This window comes from Fukomys damarensis, unplaced genomic scaffold (assembly GCF_012274545.1).
Source record: "Fukomys damarensis isolate Sample0158 unplaced genomic scaffold, DMR_v1.0_HiC HiC_scaffold_25, whole genome shotgun sequence".
NCBI lineage: Eukaryota > Metazoa > Chordata > Mammalia > Rodentia > Bathyergidae > Fukomys > Fukomys damarensis.
Genome location: NW_022900937.1, coordinates 28,773,209 through 28,793,210, shown reverse-complemented (window position 1 = coordinate 28,793,210; position 20,002 = coordinate 28,773,209). Strand labels below are relative to the sequence as shown.

The following is a 20,002-nucleotide window of genomic DNA, read 5'->3' as shown; positions in this document are numbered from 1 at the left end:
ACACTCAGCCTTCCCATGGGCACTGACTCTACTACAGAGTTGCACTGATGTGGTCCCTTTTCCTGCCCCTCACCACCTACCCAAGGCTTTGGTCCTCAGAGCCTCACTGGCCCTGGGGCAGTGGCAGCCTGTGGTCTGTCACACCTGCACAGTAACAAAGAGATGCTAGGTTTCCCAGTGATTTACCCTCCCCTTGTGTAAGGGTCCCGAGCCCAGACTGAGGGCAGAATACATACTGCAGTCACACACTCCATCTAGCTTTGTCTTTAACAAGGCCCATGCTTTCCTCCCCATTTTTAATTTAAAAATTGGTAGAAGGAATAGATGTGGAGAAGGGAATGCATTTCCATAAAAGGAAGTCAATCGTGATCTAAAATTGCAAAATTAATAAGTAACATAAGCATAATATTTTAAAGGAGGCAGGCAAAGACGAGAAATTATTAAAATATCTGCTTTTTTTGAAGAAGGTATTTAAAGATGGGGACAGTAGGCAAACACCTATTTATCTATTATAAATCTTACAGTTGCCTGATTTCAACTATGTTCATGCATCATATTTTAAAATTAGAAAGGGACTGTGCCTCTTTGGACCCCTTTATTTTACAATTATACCTTTCCAACAAGTTGTTTTTCTAAATGTCACTAACTTTTTATCGTGAAAAGATCAGTTAACTTATAGAACATCCTGCATTGTGCATTTGTTGTTTCCTTCATAGTTTTATTAAACGTGTTCTTCTTTTCCCTGAGTAAATGTAAACTAGAAGCTCAGCCTATAGGTCAGTTTCAGGTGAACAATTTCAGGACAAGTGCTTTGGAAGGGAGGCTGCAAAACCAACAACTTCATGCTACATTGCACCAGGGCATATAAAGTCAAGTGGTCTGACCATGAGTAATGCCACTTTCATTCGTTAGGATAATGGCGGTCAGACCTCGATTTACTAAAGTCAATTTCACCTTTCAAAATTTTTTTCCACCTTTAAAATCAGAATCAAAAAAATAAGCTGCAGGACTAATACTCTGTTAACATACAAATTAAACTTTAACCATTAATCTTCCACCTGATTTCAGTACTGTTAATGATTGCATGAACAATTACTTCACAGTGATTATAAAACAAATGATTGCTATCATTTGCTTCACAAAAAAGACTTTCTTGAAAGAAGACAAGGCAATAATAAGAGCAAAGGGAAAGAGAAAACAGTAAGGAGCTTTCTTGTCTAAAATCTTTTCTGCAAATGAAGAAACTAATAAACAGAGAAGTTAAGCAACTTGGCTAGATTTGGAGTCACAAAGGCTTAGAAACAGGTGTGAGTTTTCATTCAGTGACGTTTCACATGTTGTGAACATGTATACTTCTCCAGATGTCAAAGTGATAATATATACTAGATTTAAAAAGAGAGTAGAAGGGTCCGGGGATTTAGCTCAGTGCTTCCACCACCTGTCTCACAAGCACAAGGTCCCAAGTTTGAACCCCGGTACCAAAAACAAACAAAAAAAAGAAAGTGGAGGAATGACTGCACCTTGGCTTGTGAAGAGAAAATAAAATTTGATTTGCATACAACTAAATAATCCAAAAGCATATGATATAAATTTCCATTTAAACAAAAAGCACTTAAAATTATAAACACCCATTACAATTTAAAAAGATTACTATAGGTAAAGGCCAAGAATAAAAAATTCACAAATACAATTAATCTACAAACATGAAAAATGCTTAATTAAAAATACAGCTTAAAGCCAAGTAAATCACTATTAATCCTTTTTAAATGTGTTTTTGTTGTGGTGGTGGTATTTTTTGTTTAAATAGATAATTATCAAGTTTAACACAATCATAGTAAAATAATTATAATGACTGTTAAAAACACAGAACTTCTTATAAATCAGTAAAAGTACCAGCAGACAACAAGATAGCGCATGGTTTCCTCTTCTGTTTTATAGTTTTGAATACTCTGCACTCTCTCTACGACAAACACTGGGAAAACAGTTAAAACACTGTCAGAATGAAAGCACGGCACGCATCAGCCCCTTACCCGCGCCCTCTCTGCGGCAGACACTCCAGGATGCCGTAGCACAGAGGGAGCTGGTCACTGCGTGCACAGCTGTAGATGCACTCCAGCGCTGTGGTCATCAACTGGTCCTGATCGGGAATGATTCTTTGCTGTAGCTAGAGAAAATAAAGCATGCTGCACTAAATGTCAATAGATTTATAGCCTCTCCCTATTCAAGTGCAGCTGTCAATAGAATATTAAGTAGTGCAATTAATCAGCCACAGAGACAAATTTTGATTTTTTTTTAGCTTGCAGACCTTGGGGTCTTTAATAATTCTAAATGAAATCACACTTTAATTACAGAATGAGCTAGAAAAGATCATTTGTAACTCAGAGCTTTGCATCTGCTGAAAACAGACTCAATTTATGACCCATTTAAGATAAAGTAGATCAGAAAAGCACAATGAATTTCAAAGGCAATTCATTAAAAATACCATTTCTAACCCTAAAGCCAAGTTCTGTGTGCTTCGATTAAAAAGATACATAAAATTCCTTAACTAATACTTCATAATATTAGAATCTATTATTTTTTTCAGTATGCTATATATATTACTCATTTAACTACATTTCTCTCAGGTTCACACCCAGAAGAGAGACTGCCGAGTCACGTGATAGCTCTACCTTCCTCAGAAACCTCTGTTCTGTTTTCCATAATGGTATTGATCCACGTTCCCACCCAGAGTGCACAAGAGTCACCTTCTATCCACGCTCTTGCCGACGCCTGCTATCTTCTGACACCAGCTGCCACCCAGCGTGTGTGAGGTGGCATCTAGAGAGTTGTTAGGATGGTGCCTCCTTGGTAACTCATGGTGCTGATTAATCATCGAGATTAGCAGCTGTGTCAGTTACTTTTCTCTCGTTGCTGATACAAAATACCCGACACCCAAAGGTACAGGGGAAAGGGTTTATTTATTTAGCTCATAATCTGTAAAGGTTTCAGTCCATAATGAGCTGGCTCCAAGGCAGGGATGGCAAACAGGCATCGCAAAGAAACAACATAGTGCGCTCAAAGTAGCAAAAGCAACATGGGGCTTTAGCAGCATCTTTCTGCCCCTTTTATCCCATCCAGACTACTGGGATCAAGGCAGAGCCAAACCAGTTGTTCATGTGTAGCAGTTACTCATAACCTGCCCTTAATCGCAGCAACACACCCTCTAGATTCAGCCACCTCTGAAATAGAAAGTCCCACTTCATCCACATGAGGCTTTAGGGGGATATCTAAACACAAGCCGTAACAGCGGCTTTAAGGTTTTGTGTGATTAGACTGGGCCCAAGTAGACAACCAGGAAAGCTCCAGGTTCTTGGTTTCATCAATGGTGCATGGTCCCCTTGGGCAGGTAAAATACATCATAAGAGGTTCCAGAACTAAGGTGTACGTACACATTTCGGAGGTCATTATTCTGACCACAAGCGCTATATACTTCAGAATAAAATACAATAAGCCAAGTGACAAGCATACTTGAGCCTTTAATGACTGCTAATGTCTCTGTCACCCGAGCCTGAGCAGTGCAGACCCTGGGAGTCTATCTTTCAAACCCCATCTTATCCCTCCACCACGCCTGTACTGCATTCTGTGTCTGTAACTACTGATGGACACTCCTTGTGTTTTCCTCGTCTTTACTAAGTTTCTATACCACTATTTTTATAATTATTAATGGAATGCTGGTTTATATTTTTCTTATACTTACTAAATTTCCCAAAAACAATTTCAACCACCCTTATATCTACTTTATTTTTTGATATTTCCTTCTCCGTGAAGAATGTTTGTTAATTCTTTCAGGATGGGCCTGTAAATGACAAACTTAGTTTTCATTTATCTTAAAAATATTTTATCTCTTCAATTGTTCTCCAATATCAGTTCTTTCTTAAATTGTGTTGTACTTTCGAGTACATCCAGTTGGGTTCTTGTATGTACAAATATATTTCAATTCCAGAAGTACACTTTGGTTCTTTTTCAAATCTTATGCTTTCTCACTGTTTTCTTACAGTTAACGTTTTCATTTCCTTCCTGATATCTGAAATCTTCAAAGCATTCATTTCAGAGGCCTGGATCTGATGAGCTGTTACACAGGGGATGAAGGACTACCTGCTGGATCTTGCTCATAGTTGGTTTCCCTTTTGTGTTTTGTAAACTGGATTGTAAGCTCCTCTTCACCAGGCTTCATCTCTGAGAATTCTGTGCAATCTGGACAAATATGAGTCCCTCGGAGAAGTTCTACTTGTGTTCCAACAAAGCCAACTAGATATACCAGTAGCCAGGACTGATGTCACCAGAGAAATGTTAGCACACAAGTTAGGCAGATCTGTTGCTGTGCGTGCTCCAAAGGGACGGTGCCCACTTCCAGCCTCACCCAGTGCACATATGGCAGGGTCCAGCTCCTCTGCTGCCACTGGTGTGGGCATTTCTGCTCTGCACTCTTACAGACAATACAACTGTTCAAGCGTAGAACCCAAAATTGCAAGCCCTGTCCCCACCCAAAGCAGCCAATGCCTCCTCCTCAGGACTATTTCTCTGACTTCCTCCCTCCTCAGTTTTGGCAGGAAGGTTTTCCTTTACTCTCTTAATAGTTGAGCTATCCGAGTAAACAGATTTTTACTAATTTCATGAGTACTTTCAGATATTTTACAGTGGATGCATTTTCAGAATATTTACTCAATGATTCTGTCTATTTCTATCTTTCTACTTTCCTGAGTTTATATTCTAGAGTAAGCATCCAATTAGGAAAGATCAAACTTACCCACTAAATTATATAATCAGAAACAAACTAAAACGATGAACCTAACAAAGCTACCATACATAGTAAATTCCCATTTCTTAAAAGAAGACACATGTATTTCAAGCCGATGTTCCCAGCCCTGGATTCTACAGAATCAGTGGGTAGACTGCCAGAGGCTACACCCAGACCTCATCTTCCAGGTTCTACTCCACTAGGTCTGGATTGGCCACAAGAAAATCTCATTATTTTAAAAATATATAAGGTTCTGATGCACAGACACACTGAAAACATGCTACACATTAGAAGGCAGCCAATCCTGTCCCCAAGTTCTCTTCTCTCCGGAACGGGTCTAGGTCTATGCAGCTTAACTTTCTGAAGGGGGCGTCCAGCGAAAGCACTCATGGCAGAGATGAGTGCTTGGGACGCTACCAAACAGGGTAGGAGGAGGCTGAATGGGAACCCAGCAGATGAGCAAAGTGGTGGAACATGGCTAAGTTTCAACACCCACCCCTTTGTCACTATGACTGTGGCCCACAGCATTACAGTTCCCAAGCGTCCCCTCCCCTTCTCCTGGGAGAGACTGTTCTTCCTGCCCTTGGAACATCAGACTGGCCAGATTTTCTTCAGCCCATGAAATGTGATGACGTAAGTTGAGTCACTTTTGAATGAAGCTTTAAAAACCACTGAGTGGTTCTATTCCTCTTGTTCCTGATCCACACGATGGAAAAGGAGGTTGTTTCTTCTGCCTGTGTCTCTGGGAGAAGAAGACATGGACACAGCGAAGAGGGAGCAGACCTGACACATGTGAGAAACCAATGTCTGAGGTTATGAACAGCTAAGTTTAGAGATCATCTGTTACTGCAGCAAAATTTGGTCTGAGCTGTCTGATACAAAGTCGTGCTCCTACTACATCATTCAGATATGCTGATGACCCATGGCAGATCCAAGGCACATTGCAGGCAATCGAGTAAGATGCAAACAGTGCTCCCAGAGCAATCCTAGTGAAGCACACAAAGGGAATCAAGTGATCCAAAGCACTATAACAAAGCCAGTTTCAATTGCTCACTTTCTTGTCCCATCACATGGCACTGAACACAGTCTCATGGGCACCATCTGTTCTGGTGGGCACCATGCTCATCCCTGGTCCTACACAGATCAATGAGAAGCACAGGCCACACAAAGAAGCAAGGAGCAAAGGCAAACATGGACAATAATCCCAACCCACGGTGGGAAGAGCCATGACGGAGGCAAGCACAAGGACCCATCTCAGCACAGACAGATGATGGAAGGTTTCACAACAGAGAAAATCCCAGAGCAGGGCCTCAAAGGACACGGATTTATGCAGTAAAGAAGAGGGGAGAGTGACTCCTCTAAACAAAGGGAACAGCCCATAAGCGAGTGGAGAGCTAACAAGTGCCAGGTCGATGACTCACATGCCTATGACAAGAAGGCTGCTGAGAAGGCCAGAAGTGAAGAAGCATCTTGCCTGCCAAGAACCCAGCACAATGCAGCAATGGCGGCCCCTGGAACTTCCCAGGACCACAGCATGATCAGGCTCAGCTCTCAGAAAGGGAACACAAAGAGAAATATGCAATTTGGATTGGACAGAGAGAGCCTGATGACATCATTTTCTTGCTTTGATGTTCACATATTTCAACAGAGGCAAATGGCTCTGTTTTATTCAAAAGGCACATGCTAAACTGCCAAACAAAAACAACAAAATGCTGACTGTGCACAAAGAATTTACACAATTCTGTAAGGAAGAAGGACCAAACAAGATTATGGAAAGAATTTAGAGTCATTTCTTCCTTCCTCATAAAACATTCATTTTCAATCTATCCCGCTTCTCACACACGATTCTGCTGCCTTGAGCAGTGCACCTGGCTCACAGTAAACTGCCCCAAACCAAAAACCACAGCACAAGGGCAAACTGCTTAGGAGAGGTCAGGAACTTTAAAATAACCAAGAGACAGATGTGTTTCTGACAGCTGACACTTTCAGAAGCAAACAAAAAAAATGCTCTAAGATAAGGCAATGCTTTCCTTTCTACTTTGACTCAAGACTGTATATTTTCCTAGAGTTCCCATTTTACCAAAGTACCAGGAAGTAGATTCAACTGGAATTTCAAAGTGGAGCAGCCCTAAGTGTCTTCCTTGTGGGCCCCACTCTAATGTCCAGGACATGGCCACAAAGCCATTACCACAGGACTATGCCATCCTGCTGTGTCCCCTCCAATGGAAAAGGACCAAAATACACTCTGTGGATATCACTTGTCCTTGAATTTTGATTTTTTGACACAGGGTCTCTTGATGTCGCCCAGGCTGGCCCTGAACTCACTATATAACCCAGGCTGGCCTTGAACTTGAGGCACTCCTTCTTTCTCAGCCTCCTGGGTGCTGGGATGATAGGAATACACCACTATGCTTGGCTAAGTTGTTTTATTAATGTTACTGTGACTACTTTTATGTAAAGTAGAAGACAAAATTATTCCAATGACTCAAATGAATCTCACAACTCATTTCCACACGACACATGAGACTTAGAGTTAAATCCTCTTGCCTCCTTCAAACTAAAGAAACAAGAGTGCTTTCTTTTTTCAGTTCTGCATGCAGGTCACTGGCCACAGCCAGTGAAAACCCACACTGCAATATAGATGCACTTCAAAGAGTGGGTCCTTTTGCCAACACGTGGCTTCCCACAATTTAAGGAAATGCTGTATGTGAATAATTAAAATCATATATCAAGAAGCAAGGCTCAAATGCTTCCCGTCTCACCAAATCACACTAACTATAGAAACAGCTCCAGATATTTAAATTCCAGATTCTATTGTAGAATAACTTATTTAAGTTTCATGTGCTTCTATTTAATGATGGCTAACAGCTTTTCAATGCTAACATGAAACGCAAAATGCGGCTGAAAAAAGAAGAGCACAACAACCATTTTCTTTTCAGTTTAGAGGGAAATTATTTACAATGCCTATCATAAAAATTTATAAATAACACTTAATTCTATCAAGAAAAAAGTGCCAAACAATTTGAGAAGGTGCAGTTTCTACTTACATCTGGTTTGGAATGCTGAAATATCTTCAGGGGAAACCTTAGGTCTCCTTTAGCTAAAGTTACTAGATATTCTCTCAGCAGCTCCCTGGCCGCCCCGGGAGAATGCTTCTCACAGCGGTGCAGGAAGGGCACCATCCACTGGTAGGCACTCGTCACGTATTTGTCCTCGGAACACTGAAAGCACAGTTTAACCAAAACACATGGGAATGCCATTAGGTTATGTGTCTTAGGACCTCAGACAAATCCCGATGATTAGGGATAATCAGACGGATGCTGAAACAGACACAGCAGCAGGGCCCCACAGACAGCTCACTGCAGCAGTGTCACCCTGGGGAGTATAGCGACCACAGAACCATTCTGGCCCTGTCTTCAGTCCAGAGCTGATCTGTGGTCCCCAACGGCCTAGGCCCAGCTCCAGAAGACACACATCTCAGCCACTCCTCAGCCACAAGGTCCCCAGTGCAGAAAGAAACCCACTGAGGGGAGAGGAAGGTGTGTCAAGGAGAGAGAGACCTTAGCCTACCTAACAGGAAGCACAGAAGAGAATAAGGCACAGGGACAGAAAGGGACAGACGAGCAAAGAGGCCTAGCAAAAGAGCCACTTGGGAAAGGTCTCATTTATAAAAAGCCCAGAGTCACCCCTTCCTGCCCCTTTGTCTTGCTCTGACCTTTGATATCCACCTTTGCAAAGCTCCAAATGACACAGATAATTTTGCTTATCATCATGAAATGACCTCTCAGTCACCCAGGAGACACTTGAATCTCTGTATAGGAGCGGGTCCACAGGCACCACCAGACAAGACCACTGTGTGGATCACGGGAAGGAAGCTAACTAGAGCTAGAGAAGTCGGGGCTGGGGAGAGAAAGGGTGTGGAGAAGATGAGACAGGAGAGGAGAGAGATGCAGAAGAGAAGGAGAGAATGTGAGAGACGGGAAGGGTGAGCTGGTTGACAGTCCAAGATGGGGGTGTGAAACGGGCAGCACATGCCAGTCTTCCTCCACGATTTTACCACATCATCTGACTTTGGGAAAACAAGCAAGAACCATCCTTTGCTTAACTAAGTTCTTGGGCTTGTAGGACAATCCATTTCTGGTTAGGGACATGTATTAATTAGAGGACACAGAAAACGCGTGGAAGCGAAGTTAAAACCTACGCTGCTCATCAGTAATCTCAGCTTCTCAGTGTCCTTCATCTTCTGGAGTTCTTCCAAGGTCAAGGTTAAATCGCAGCCAGCTTCGTAGACCAGCGTCTCCAGGGTGACCAGGTCGTCACACAGGTCCAGCAGACCGGGGATCTGCCGCTCCATGCCCAGGCGCGTGAGGGACAGCGCACAGTCCACCTGGGATCGAAAGGGACAGTGAGCTCCTGGGCATCGCCTACCTTCATATGTTCTAAAAAAAAGCTGCCGGCACAGAACCTAACTCCTACAGCCATTCTTACAAAACCCCCTAACTGGGAACATGCACCTAGTTACAGCTGTTTATCAAATACATCAGCATCAAACTGTTTGGCAGGTAGAAATCAGGAAGAAATACTGATGATACAGACATTAAGGGGAAGACAACCATCTTAAATTCATAAAGCCTCGTGGTTTACAGCACAGCTGTGCACTTCATTTAATTCTCGTATTACATTAAGAGGCAGAGGAAGCTAGCTAGTAGTAAAAAATGCAAAACTGTTCCTACTTTCACTAAACCACTCTGATTCTAAAAACAAAGTTTTCCTGCTGGGTTCCTTCCCTCTCACTGTGCCTCCCTTGCACAGCACATCTGATACATATTTGCTGATGAAGTAACCGGTACAGATACAAACGACTCAACTGAAATTCTCAGATGTCACCAGGTGAAAACAAAGAATGCTCTTCCTGCTAGGTGTGGAGGCGCATGCCTGTCATCCCAGCACTCTGGTAAGCTGAGGCAGGAGGATCTCAAGTTCCAGCCCAGCCTGGGAAACTTAGCAAGACCTTCTCTCCAAATAAAAATGAAAACCAAGAAAGGGATAGGGAAAGACCTCAGCGTGAAGGTCCCGGCTTCAATCCCCAGTACCAAAAAAACAAAAGGATTTTCCTCTAGATGGGCAGCAGTCTGCCATTTGACCCAGGGTAAAATTTCACATACCATGCACTCTTATAGCTCCTCACATCAGCTCTCCCTATCCTAGCCTGACAACTATTTACAGAGGCTCTGCTAGGGGCTAAATCATCCCAGGTGATACCACAGAGCTGCCTGCAAGGAGCTCACTGCCTTCCAAGATCTCGCAGACTTGAGGGAAAGATGACTGCTCAGTCAAGCACAGAAGCAGACGAGGGAAGTGGGGATCTCCTGGCTCCAGGGACAGTATGCGTGGCCAGGTGCGAGGTACCCCAGAGTCCCTGGAGGCGAAGGAGAGGAAGGAAAGGAAGAGGAAGGAAAGGAAGAGGAAGGAAAGGAAGGAAAGCAGAGTGTCGCCCTGCCCAATGGGAGTGGGACACTTCTCCACCAGATGAGTCCACACCGGCATGTTATTAGCACCCAGAGCCCACAGCCAACACTAGGTGTCGTATGCTCCAAGGATTTTATGACTGTGTGATGACACACGCCCTCCACTGCGGTGCCATAAAGAATAGCTGCACTGCCCTGCACGTTCTCTGTGCTCTGCCTCTCACCCCCAACGCCCGCAATCCCTGGCTTTATTCCTGTCACCAGTCTGACCTTTCCCACAAGGATGTGTATCTGGAATTACACAGTAGGTGGGCTTTTCAGCGTGGCTTCTTTCACACAGGCACATGCATTCGAGGTTCCCTCCTGTCTTTCATGATGCGGTCACTCGCTTGTTTTAAGCAGTGATGCTCCACTACCGGGATGTACCACAGTCTATCCATTCACTTAGGGGACCAGCTGGATGTGTCCCTGCTGATCCCTTCAATTACATGACTCATCCGTTGCAACAAATGCAGTGTTGAAGCACAAGGCGTTGATGAGAAAATGGGGAGGGGGGAGTCAGGGTGTACAGGGACTCGTAGCACTCCCCTTCAATTTTGCTACAAACCTAAAACTCCTCTAAAAATAAACAGCTACAAGAACACAGAAAAAATAATTTTTTAAAATGACGGTTTATTTTGCATTCTAGGGTATGGCACTTCTTCCTTCTTATCACTATTTTTGATAAGCAAGTAACGGTTCAAGTTTGGATTACTGGGTAAATCTGTAGTCTCTGTACAGCACCTCTGGTCCAGAGGATGCTGCAACAGCCCCCAGCTGCCCAGAGCTTTCTCGGTCACCTGCTGCCTGGTGGGCTTCTCTCTAATGAGTGAAGGGCGGATACCCAGATTAAGGTCACCAACAGGGACAGAGGCTATGCCCTAGGACCACAGCTCTTGATGGCACAGAATGGGCCACCAGGTGACACCGTGACAGCAAGGGTGGCATCTGTGCCCACAGCGAGACGGGGGAGTCAGTGGTGTAAGCAGCAAGGCCATGCCTCAGACGGTGCACGGACGGTGCTGCAAACCCAAGCCAGTCTGCTTGCTGCTTCCCGTCACCTCTCTGATATACCAAAACCCACCAGCAGAGTCTAGATCCACTTTAACCGTCACCGAACGCTCTTTTTGGTGTGGTTTAATTTACACTAAATTTTCCTTTAATATAACTATTGTATAAAGATTGCAGTTTTATTAACAATTGTTGACCATGCCTTAGTTGTTCACAACACTGACAGCAATTCATGGAGTTTGATGTAACAACACACTTGAATTCCTGCACAATTTCATACCCTGTTCAAAGTGACTACGTGCAGACTTTACAGCCTTGTGTGGCCATGGCCAAGGCCAAGCACTGACATAATTTATTTATGCTGTATATTGCAATTACATTATCACATTAATGATTTGGGCATTAGATATGAAGATAAAATACAGTATGTATGATTCTTACATCAGGATGATAAAGAAAGCATTATACGATATTTGCTACAAAAAGATACCAAGGCCCTTTTATACTGTACCATGAGAAGCAGCACTACATTAGGAACAAGCACGTTGCTCTAAGTCACTGGGATGTGTGTCCAATTGCTGTTACATGCGCTCTGTACCACGATAGGTTCTCGCCTGGCTTTGCCCAGGGGTCCCTATGCAGGGTGCTCAGCTCATTTATGAGGACCTTGGTTTATCTATCTAAAAAGCACAGAATACAACTTGATTTTCTCCAAAGATTCTTTTCATTGTGATTCCTTAAAATCCTAAACTCTTTGCAATGTAGTAAGGTCCTTACCCATCTTCAAAAATATGGGAAGCCTGGGCCGGGGATTTAGCTCAGTGGACTTAACTGTGTCTTACAAGCACAGTCTTGAGTTCAATCCCCGGTATGGAGAGGAAAAAAAAAATTGGGGAAGCCAATGAAAAATGTTCTTGGCTATCACCAAAAAAGTTCTATCTAAAAAGGAAAATATCTTGAGTGAGACTTCAGAGTGCATTCATCCACGCTCTGCGCTGTCACTAATCTCCGTGCTGAGATAAAGCAACCAGGGCCTCCATCTACACAGCACTCAGTCAGCAGAGCGGCCAATACTCTCAGAAGTGCACATCCTTTATTCTCAGCAGCTCTGGACTGGAACTAACCCCATGAGAAAACCAAGGCACAGAAGGAGGCATCAGCCCCAGGGTCCCGGGGTCTATTAGTGTCAAGATCCAACAAGGGAAAACAATGAGAACCAAGACCTGTCATGTAAAGGTACAAGATCCCAGTAGAGAATGTAACTGTACTGTATACCTAGAATGTACCAATAAACTCAATAAAAAGAAAAAGAAAACAGATCCGAACCCAGCCACCCTAAGGTCCAGTCACTCTAGTCACGCCCCACTTATGCATCTGTTGCTGCAGCCCTAAGCAACCGGCAGGGCTGCCAGAAATCAGGCACCATCTTAGGGAAACAGAAGAAATAGCTGTGAAAAGGGTCTTTAAGAACAAAATCAGTCGACTGAGTTCCTGTGCCCTAATGGGGACTGATCAAGCATTTCTCTGTAGACACAATCCTTTAAATGAATGTGGTAGTAAGTATATTAAAAACGGGCAGAAAATCGGAGTCGGGAATGTGTGATGTAGATTGCAGGATATATGTTTAAAAGGATCCCAGACAACTTTTCCTGCACGTATTTGCTCTATAAGATTCAAAACAATGTAAAAGCTTCTGGAGCAAAGGATAAATGAATGAAAGTTAAGAAGAAATGTTAACTTCTTCCCGTGAAATTGCAGCAGTGAGGGCCGATGGCACAACCAGCATCCACAGAGCCCCTCACAGTCCCTGGGCAGCCGCAGCAGCAGCAGCAGCGGAGGCCTCACCTGGCCAGCGTGGTGCTCGATCTCCTCAGCCCTGCTCCGGTACCAGTCTATCACCTCCTCCACCGCCAGCCGTGGGGTCCGGAACCGCAGCAACTCAGGCTGTGCAGAGTACAGGAACTCGCTTTCATCCTGCAGTCCTGGCTCAACAACCATTCTGCAACAGAAGGAACACCTCATAATGGACTCAAATGCTGCTAAAAATATGTGTAATTCTGAGAGAAAGAGGGACAGAGACAGGGACAGGGCAGATGACAGGCAGCAGGAGGACATGTGTATGTGCATGCCTGTGTGTGTGTGTGTGTGTGTGTGTGCGCGTGCGCACGCATTATGTGCATGTGTGTTGTATGTATGTGCACACTTCTAGGATAGAGACATTTCTGGATACCTGGAAAGCCCTTACAAAATGTACACAGCCAGGGGCCACTAAATCAAAATCTCCCATGCCAGCCACCATGCTTGGCTTACGAAATACCAGGTGATTCCAATGTGAATTGGGATTAAGAAATCTTGTTTTCACTGTACATAAACATAAAAGGAAACACATCTTACTAATAAAAGAAATAACTTATCTCAAAAAAAGAAAAAAGAAATTGCATGTGCACTATGACTACAACTATGACAAATACAACTCCTTATATGAAAGACTAAAAGAAAATAGCTCAAATGAAGTTAGTCTAGTACTTTTTAGAATAATTCCTTTGTGTCATTTAGCACTTCATTTAAAAAATCTTGATGAGGGCTGGGGATTTAGCTCAGTGGTTCAGTGGCCTGCCTTGCAAGTGCAAGGACCTGAGTTCAATCCCCGGTACCAAAAAAAAAAAAAAAAAATCTTGATGTGAATGAGTCAGTAGTGTTTCTCTTCAAACTTTGCTCAGGTTCTCTAAGTCAGGGATGCCATCCAGTGAGATAGCAGGCTACACAGCGCTGTCGCCGGCCACCTCTCACCCCCACAAGGAAAGGAAGACGCCCACGTTGGATCCTACTGACCTGCACTGCGCCTCCTCGCACCAATCTTTAGCTCGGTGTTTCCGCTCATGCCAAGGAATGATCGCCAAGGAGTCACCGTGACGACTTAAATGTAAAAAAGAATAAACATTGAAAACACAAATTTTCTAGCTTCACAAGAAATATGCATGATACAAAAAAAAAAATCTCCTGCCCTAAGCACCACACTTCTTGTTTATGGTACTGTACGTGGTACATGATGCAGATAGTGTACAATGACAGTATGTACATGGGAAATACAGTACTGCTGATCTCCAACCATAAACAAGGTTCAGAGAGCAAAGAAAAGTTTCAAAGAAGGTATCTGATGAAGAATTTTAAAACTGGTATGTGTATGTGGCCATTTCACACATTGGAAAATACTTAAGAGCCCGAGCTGTACGATCCTCAACATGAACAGTCCCCAGACCAAAGCCTCACAGTCCGGAGTGGAGCCACCCAAGGAGAGGTCACAGAAATGTCTGTCTGTGCCACACAACACAGTGATCACTCGCCACGTGTGCATGCACCAACGTGAGGAGGGTGCTCGTGCTGGGAAAAGAAGCTTCCACTTCTATTCCTTTCAGCCACTTTAAGTTTAAACAGCCACAGACGGCCGGACTCAGAGGACGGGGCGATGACTGTGAGGGTTCAAGAGGAGCCCTGAAAGGTGACAAAAAAACCTGCAAGGGGCAAAGTTGAGACCTGATCAAATGGAACCAAGAATAAATTTAAAGGAAAAGGAAGGAAATCCAGCATGTACTATGACACAGCAAGAGAACACATCTTCTCACAAGCTCGGCAGTCTCTGGCACGTGGCAGTCTACCATGAAGAGCTTCAATGTCACCTCAAAGGGACCTACAGCTGTAACGTCCAGGAGTCCGTGGAAACAACTGAATTAACTGTTCTGAACTAAGAATAATGACCGTACATTTAAAATGAACTTCAACTGCCTTGCTCTTATAGTTCAATAAAACATTTCTCTCATTTTCCTCAGCATCAATAGGGGCATTTGCCTAAAATTTATCACAGCCCAAGACAAAAGATTACATTTTCTCTCATGATTAGGCTATGGAACACGCTTGGCCCAAGAGTCACTTCACAAACACCTGAAAGTGATGTTGGTGCACAGAATGGGCCTCGTGAGAAGTGACGGAGCCCTGTGGGGTGTTGGAAGGGAGAAGAGGGAAGCTACTGAGGCCTGGGAGGGGCTGTGGTGACTGCTTAATCGATAGCACCACTGTGTAGTTACGACCGCTACAGCAGATCACACCAAGCCCAGGATCCCCACTGCATGGATGGACTGAGAAGGTCACTGTGCCGTGTGCCAAACAATTGCTTCTCAGCAAGCAAAACAGGAACTGCACACAACTCACAGGCGTTTCAGCTCATATTTTTAAATTATGAATCATTCAGAAATGATTTAGAATGGGTGGCACAATCCCAGTACTTCATTTGTCACCACAGAAAAGAACTATTTTCTTTTCTTTCATGTCAATAACAAATATTTTCTGGCAAGGCACTGAAATGAAAAGTAAAACAGATAACATGTTGATACAACAGTGATAATGCTCATTCTTCCAACATAGCAATAAATTAGAACAATGAATTGAGATTGAGGGAAAATAAACCTAGCAAGGTGTTATGCTTTCCCTAATTAGAGCAGACACAGTTCCTTGAGGTACACAGAATTTTATGAAATGTATCACAAGGTAAAATTTGTATTTTTAATACACAGTATATATTAGATAAAAGAAGTATCATTAAAATGATTAGTAATGGTATGAGATCTTCAGCAAAATATACTTACTTGGGATTTAGAGTCCACAAAACTGTAAAGCTTTATTATTTCCACTGAAGAGAAATGGGTAAGAAAACATACCTATATTTACAAAAACACATTAAAAATAAGTTCTGCTAAAGGCCTACCGTGAAAGATTGAGAATAATATTTTGCTGCAATTTTAAGACACAACTGGCCTGCTTCTAAATATGCTAACAGCAGTGTCACTATTATTATTAAATTAGCAATGGTGGGCAGCAATAATCCTCAGTGTCGATTGATCTTTTACTAAGAACTGGACAGTACCCAGCGCCTTGAACAGATGGTCCTGCCAATCTAGCCAAGTAGGTGATGTTATCTTCCTTATACAGAAGTGAGGAAACAGCCCAAGTCAGCCTTTCGGTCTCCACACAGTGAATAAACGACAGGGCCCTGCAGTGAAGCCGCCCAGTCAGAATCCCAGAGCAGGAACTCTGCCCCTCAGACAGACACAGTGCTACCTCGTGGCCCAACCCATGTTTCTAAGTGCGCCCCTACTTCACAAACAAGAGTAACCCTCGGACCTGCGCCCAGCAGAGACAGGGCAACTCGAGCTTTCCCCCGACTTAGTACAGCCAGCCAAAGGACACGCACACACCCTTCTACATACATGTTTAAGGATTCATTTAAACTAACTCTGCAGCCAGCAGCTCGCCTGTAATCCCAGCACTTGGGAGGCTGAAGCAGGAGGATTGCTGTGAGTTTGAGACCAGCCTGGGCTATATAATGAGTTCCAGGTCAGTCTCAACTACATAGTGAGACCCTGTCTCAAAAAAACAAAAACAAAAACAAAAATTTTAGCATAATGAATTTTTAAAGTGATCTCATGGATATCACAAAAATTCAAGATTGGATATAGCAATGAAAGGGAATAATTTGTTCATAAAAGCACAGAATCTACAGACTTGAGGGTAAAAAAAAAAATGCTTTCCTGCTCTGTATTATTAAACCGACAGAAGGGCAGGCTATACCACTTGAGTATCTTTTATTTAAAACCTGAAACATTTGATCACCAAGTATTGCAGTACAGTTTTTTGGAATATCTGTAGACTCTAAGAAACAATGTCTTATCAGCACTCACAACATTTTAGATTTTGGAGCATTCCCAATTGTAGATTTTGGACTCTGGAATTTGGGGTGTTCAGCCTGTACCCCTGGTGTCACTATGCATCTACCACTTAGATAACTGGATACCCGCTGCACTGCCATTAAAAATAAAAAATGGACTTAAGATAGATTTCTCTAATGTCAACATCTTTACACTTTAAAATAACTGGTTGGTTCTGTCCTTATCTTTTTAAAAACACCAAATTTTACTTATTTTTTCATAAGGTTAAGCAGAATGATGCAGTGCTTAATAAAATTCAAAGAAAATACTGCTCATTAATTCTGTTCACACCTAAAGTATTAACACATTCAACAATGGGGCCGTAACTCATGCCTCTTTGCCAGACAGCCTGAACCCCTGGAGGTACATGAATGACTGTCCCATCGGGTGGCTTCTAATTAATTTTATCAGTAAAAAGACCGATAAAAGTGATTAGATCTGCTTGTACTCCAGCAGTACAAGCCGCTGGATGGGACAGCCATGCATGTGCCACTGGGGGTTCAAGCAGTGGGAACGAGTCACTCACCGAACAGACTGGGTGAAACTGCAGTTAAAAAAACTACATATCACACTGCTCCTTTTATAAAACTGTGTACAGTTTAGTTAGCTGCAAAACTTACACTTTGATACTAAGTTATGAACCTACAACTTCATTCCCATATACTTTATTTCATCTTATTCTCTCATTTTTTTACCCCCTCTACTTGGAAGTCCTAAAGTTTAAATGCATCATTTGTACAAATAAAAAGAACCACAATGAACTGAAATTATCTCTTTACAAAATAATGGCTGCTTCTGCTTAATGCTGGAATTCTTTATATAGAACATTACTCAATGTTTTATTCCAAACAATAAAATATGCTGGTTTCATTTGAAAGTAACATTTATCTGTCAGCAAGAAAGGAGTGAATATAACAAGTTCTTCTACATTCAACAATTTTCTCACCAATTATTTCTCATACTAAATATAAATGGTGGTTTTTTTCAAGGAAATTTTTATCAAAATAGATGTTCAAAAAGTTCTTTACTGCATGTTCTCTGCCTTGGAAACAAAAGGCTAAACAGACAGTGTATTATTACTAATTGCAACCTTTTATGATTTTAAGATGTGGAGTTATATTTATTTCTATTGTTTAGCAAAGAAGAAAATCTTCTGGTAAATAAAGTACAAAAATAATAATAATTTGTGCCTACATGTGTAACTACACTGTGGTTACCATCAATAAATAGAGCAAGCTCATCTTGAAGTCAATGAGAAAACAATCTGAAAGCCACTCTAAATGCCAAGCTGGAAAAAAGGCCTCCTTCTAGAACTCTCTTACAGCCCATTGGGATTTAACTTCATTAAGAAATAACTTAGACAATAGAACAGAAGCTGACAGGAGACCCTGAATGCCTCAGACGTGGTAACATGGTGCTAGTAACATGGAAAAAGAGATGAGAGAAAAAGCACCACCACTCTAGGACTAGGTCCCCAGCCTCCCACCAGCAGATTGAGCTACTGACCCTTCTGCCTCAGTATTTAGTGAATACTGCAAGAGCAATGGCCCCAAAGAAAACAAGACCAAATCAAATGGTTTCTTGAGCCCTAATCCATAATAATTAGGAGTTTGCTCATAGGAATCCACATTCTGTGTTAGAATTGTGAGTGTCCCAGATGGCTGCAGAACCTCGAGGGAGTTGCTCAGTCTCCCTATGCTTCAATTCCTCACTAGTAAAATAGGGGAATAAAGTAAAGTTACCTCATTTGGGTGTGGGAAGGATTAAATTACTTAGCAGAAGGTCAGAGATTTAGCTCAGTGGCATCATGCCTGCCTCTCAAGTACAAGGTCTTGAGTTTGATCCCCAGTACCAAAAAATTAAATAAATAACCATCATAAAACTATCATTTTTACTATCACCAGCAAGAAGTGTTTTCTTGGGACTAAAGGATACATGGGGCTCCAACATCTCAAAATTACCCTTATGATACACAGCACCATGTGAATAATTATATCAATGATTATTTTACAAATACCTATCAACTCTAGCCTATTCTGCTCATTACACCTGGCCAGTGCATTAAAAGTAGTAAGAAAATGTGAAGAGCTCAATGAGTGACAGTTGCCAAAGGCATAGTCTCCCTCCCAAATGCTTAAAAACAGATTTTCAACCATGAGCAAAGGGGATTTAATCACTTCAGAGAACACATTTGGAAAACCACAAATGTCCAGTGGTACAGGAGACAGCTTGAAACTGCACTGAGCAGGCTATAAATATTTAATAATATTTGAGCAGATGAAGATTATTGAATTAGCTTATAATTTGGCCATTGATTAAAACTGTGAATCTATCCTAGGCCCAGGTGACTTGCTAGAAGAGCCTTCAGCGAGCATACAGAAAAAGAATTCTTTATGCCAGAGGTCACAGTGGAGATCTCAATGACCGATGACATTGTGGTGTCTATAAAAACAAGATAACACTGCAGCTGGGGGATTTGTGACTTGCATAGCCATTCTCCCAGATCATATATTAGCTAAAGATAACACAGGTGGCTTATCACCTATGACCTGTCCTTTGCAAGAATGCACATCGTTCTTCCCTTTTTACTTAGTGCCTTAGTCCTGCTGTTGCCTTTATCCTCTCTGCTGTGTTGTGTAAACAATAAATACTGACAAATCCACAATAAATACTGACAAATCTGAGGCTCAAGGTCTTAGCCAGGAACTGCTAAGATCAAATCCCAGCTCCCTGATAATAAACAATCACCGGTTCTCTACTCTTTGTCTATTATTCTTTCATCCTCTCTACAGCTTGATTTAATTGTTTTGTTTTTTGTTTTTTGGTGCCAGGGGTCAAACTCAGGACCTTGAGCTTGCAAAGCTGGCATCGGAACCACTAAGCTAAATTCCCGGCCCTAATTTTCATCATTCTACCTCTTAATACTTTCGCTTTTTTTTTTTTTTTTT

General features: G+C 42.4%; 1 protein-coding gene across 3 annotated transcripts in view; it reads right to left on the bottom strand.

Moving 5' to 3' along the window:
* The window catches only part of Nbas (NBAS subunit of NRZ tethering complex), a 234,933-nt gene that overhangs the window by 130,316 nt on the left and 84,615 nt on the right, over positions 1 to 20,002 (bottom strand). For all 3 annotated transcript variants that reach the window (XM_033756036.1, XM_033756035.1, XM_010629031.3), the window contains exons 22-26: positions 14,128 to 14,211; positions 13,141 to 13,294; positions 8,979 to 9,164; positions 7,825 to 7,998; positions 2,031 to 2,164 (exon numbers count right to left, since the gene is read on the bottom strand). In XM_033756036.1, the coding sequence (XP_033611927.1) occupies positions 2,031 to 2,164; positions 7,825 to 7,998; positions 8,979 to 9,164; positions 13,141 to 13,294; positions 14,128 to 14,211 (732 nt within the window). The remainder of the gene's footprint in view (positions 1 to 2,030; positions 2,165 to 7,824; positions 7,999 to 8,978; positions 9,165 to 13,140; positions 13,295 to 14,127; positions 14,212 to 20,002) is intronic.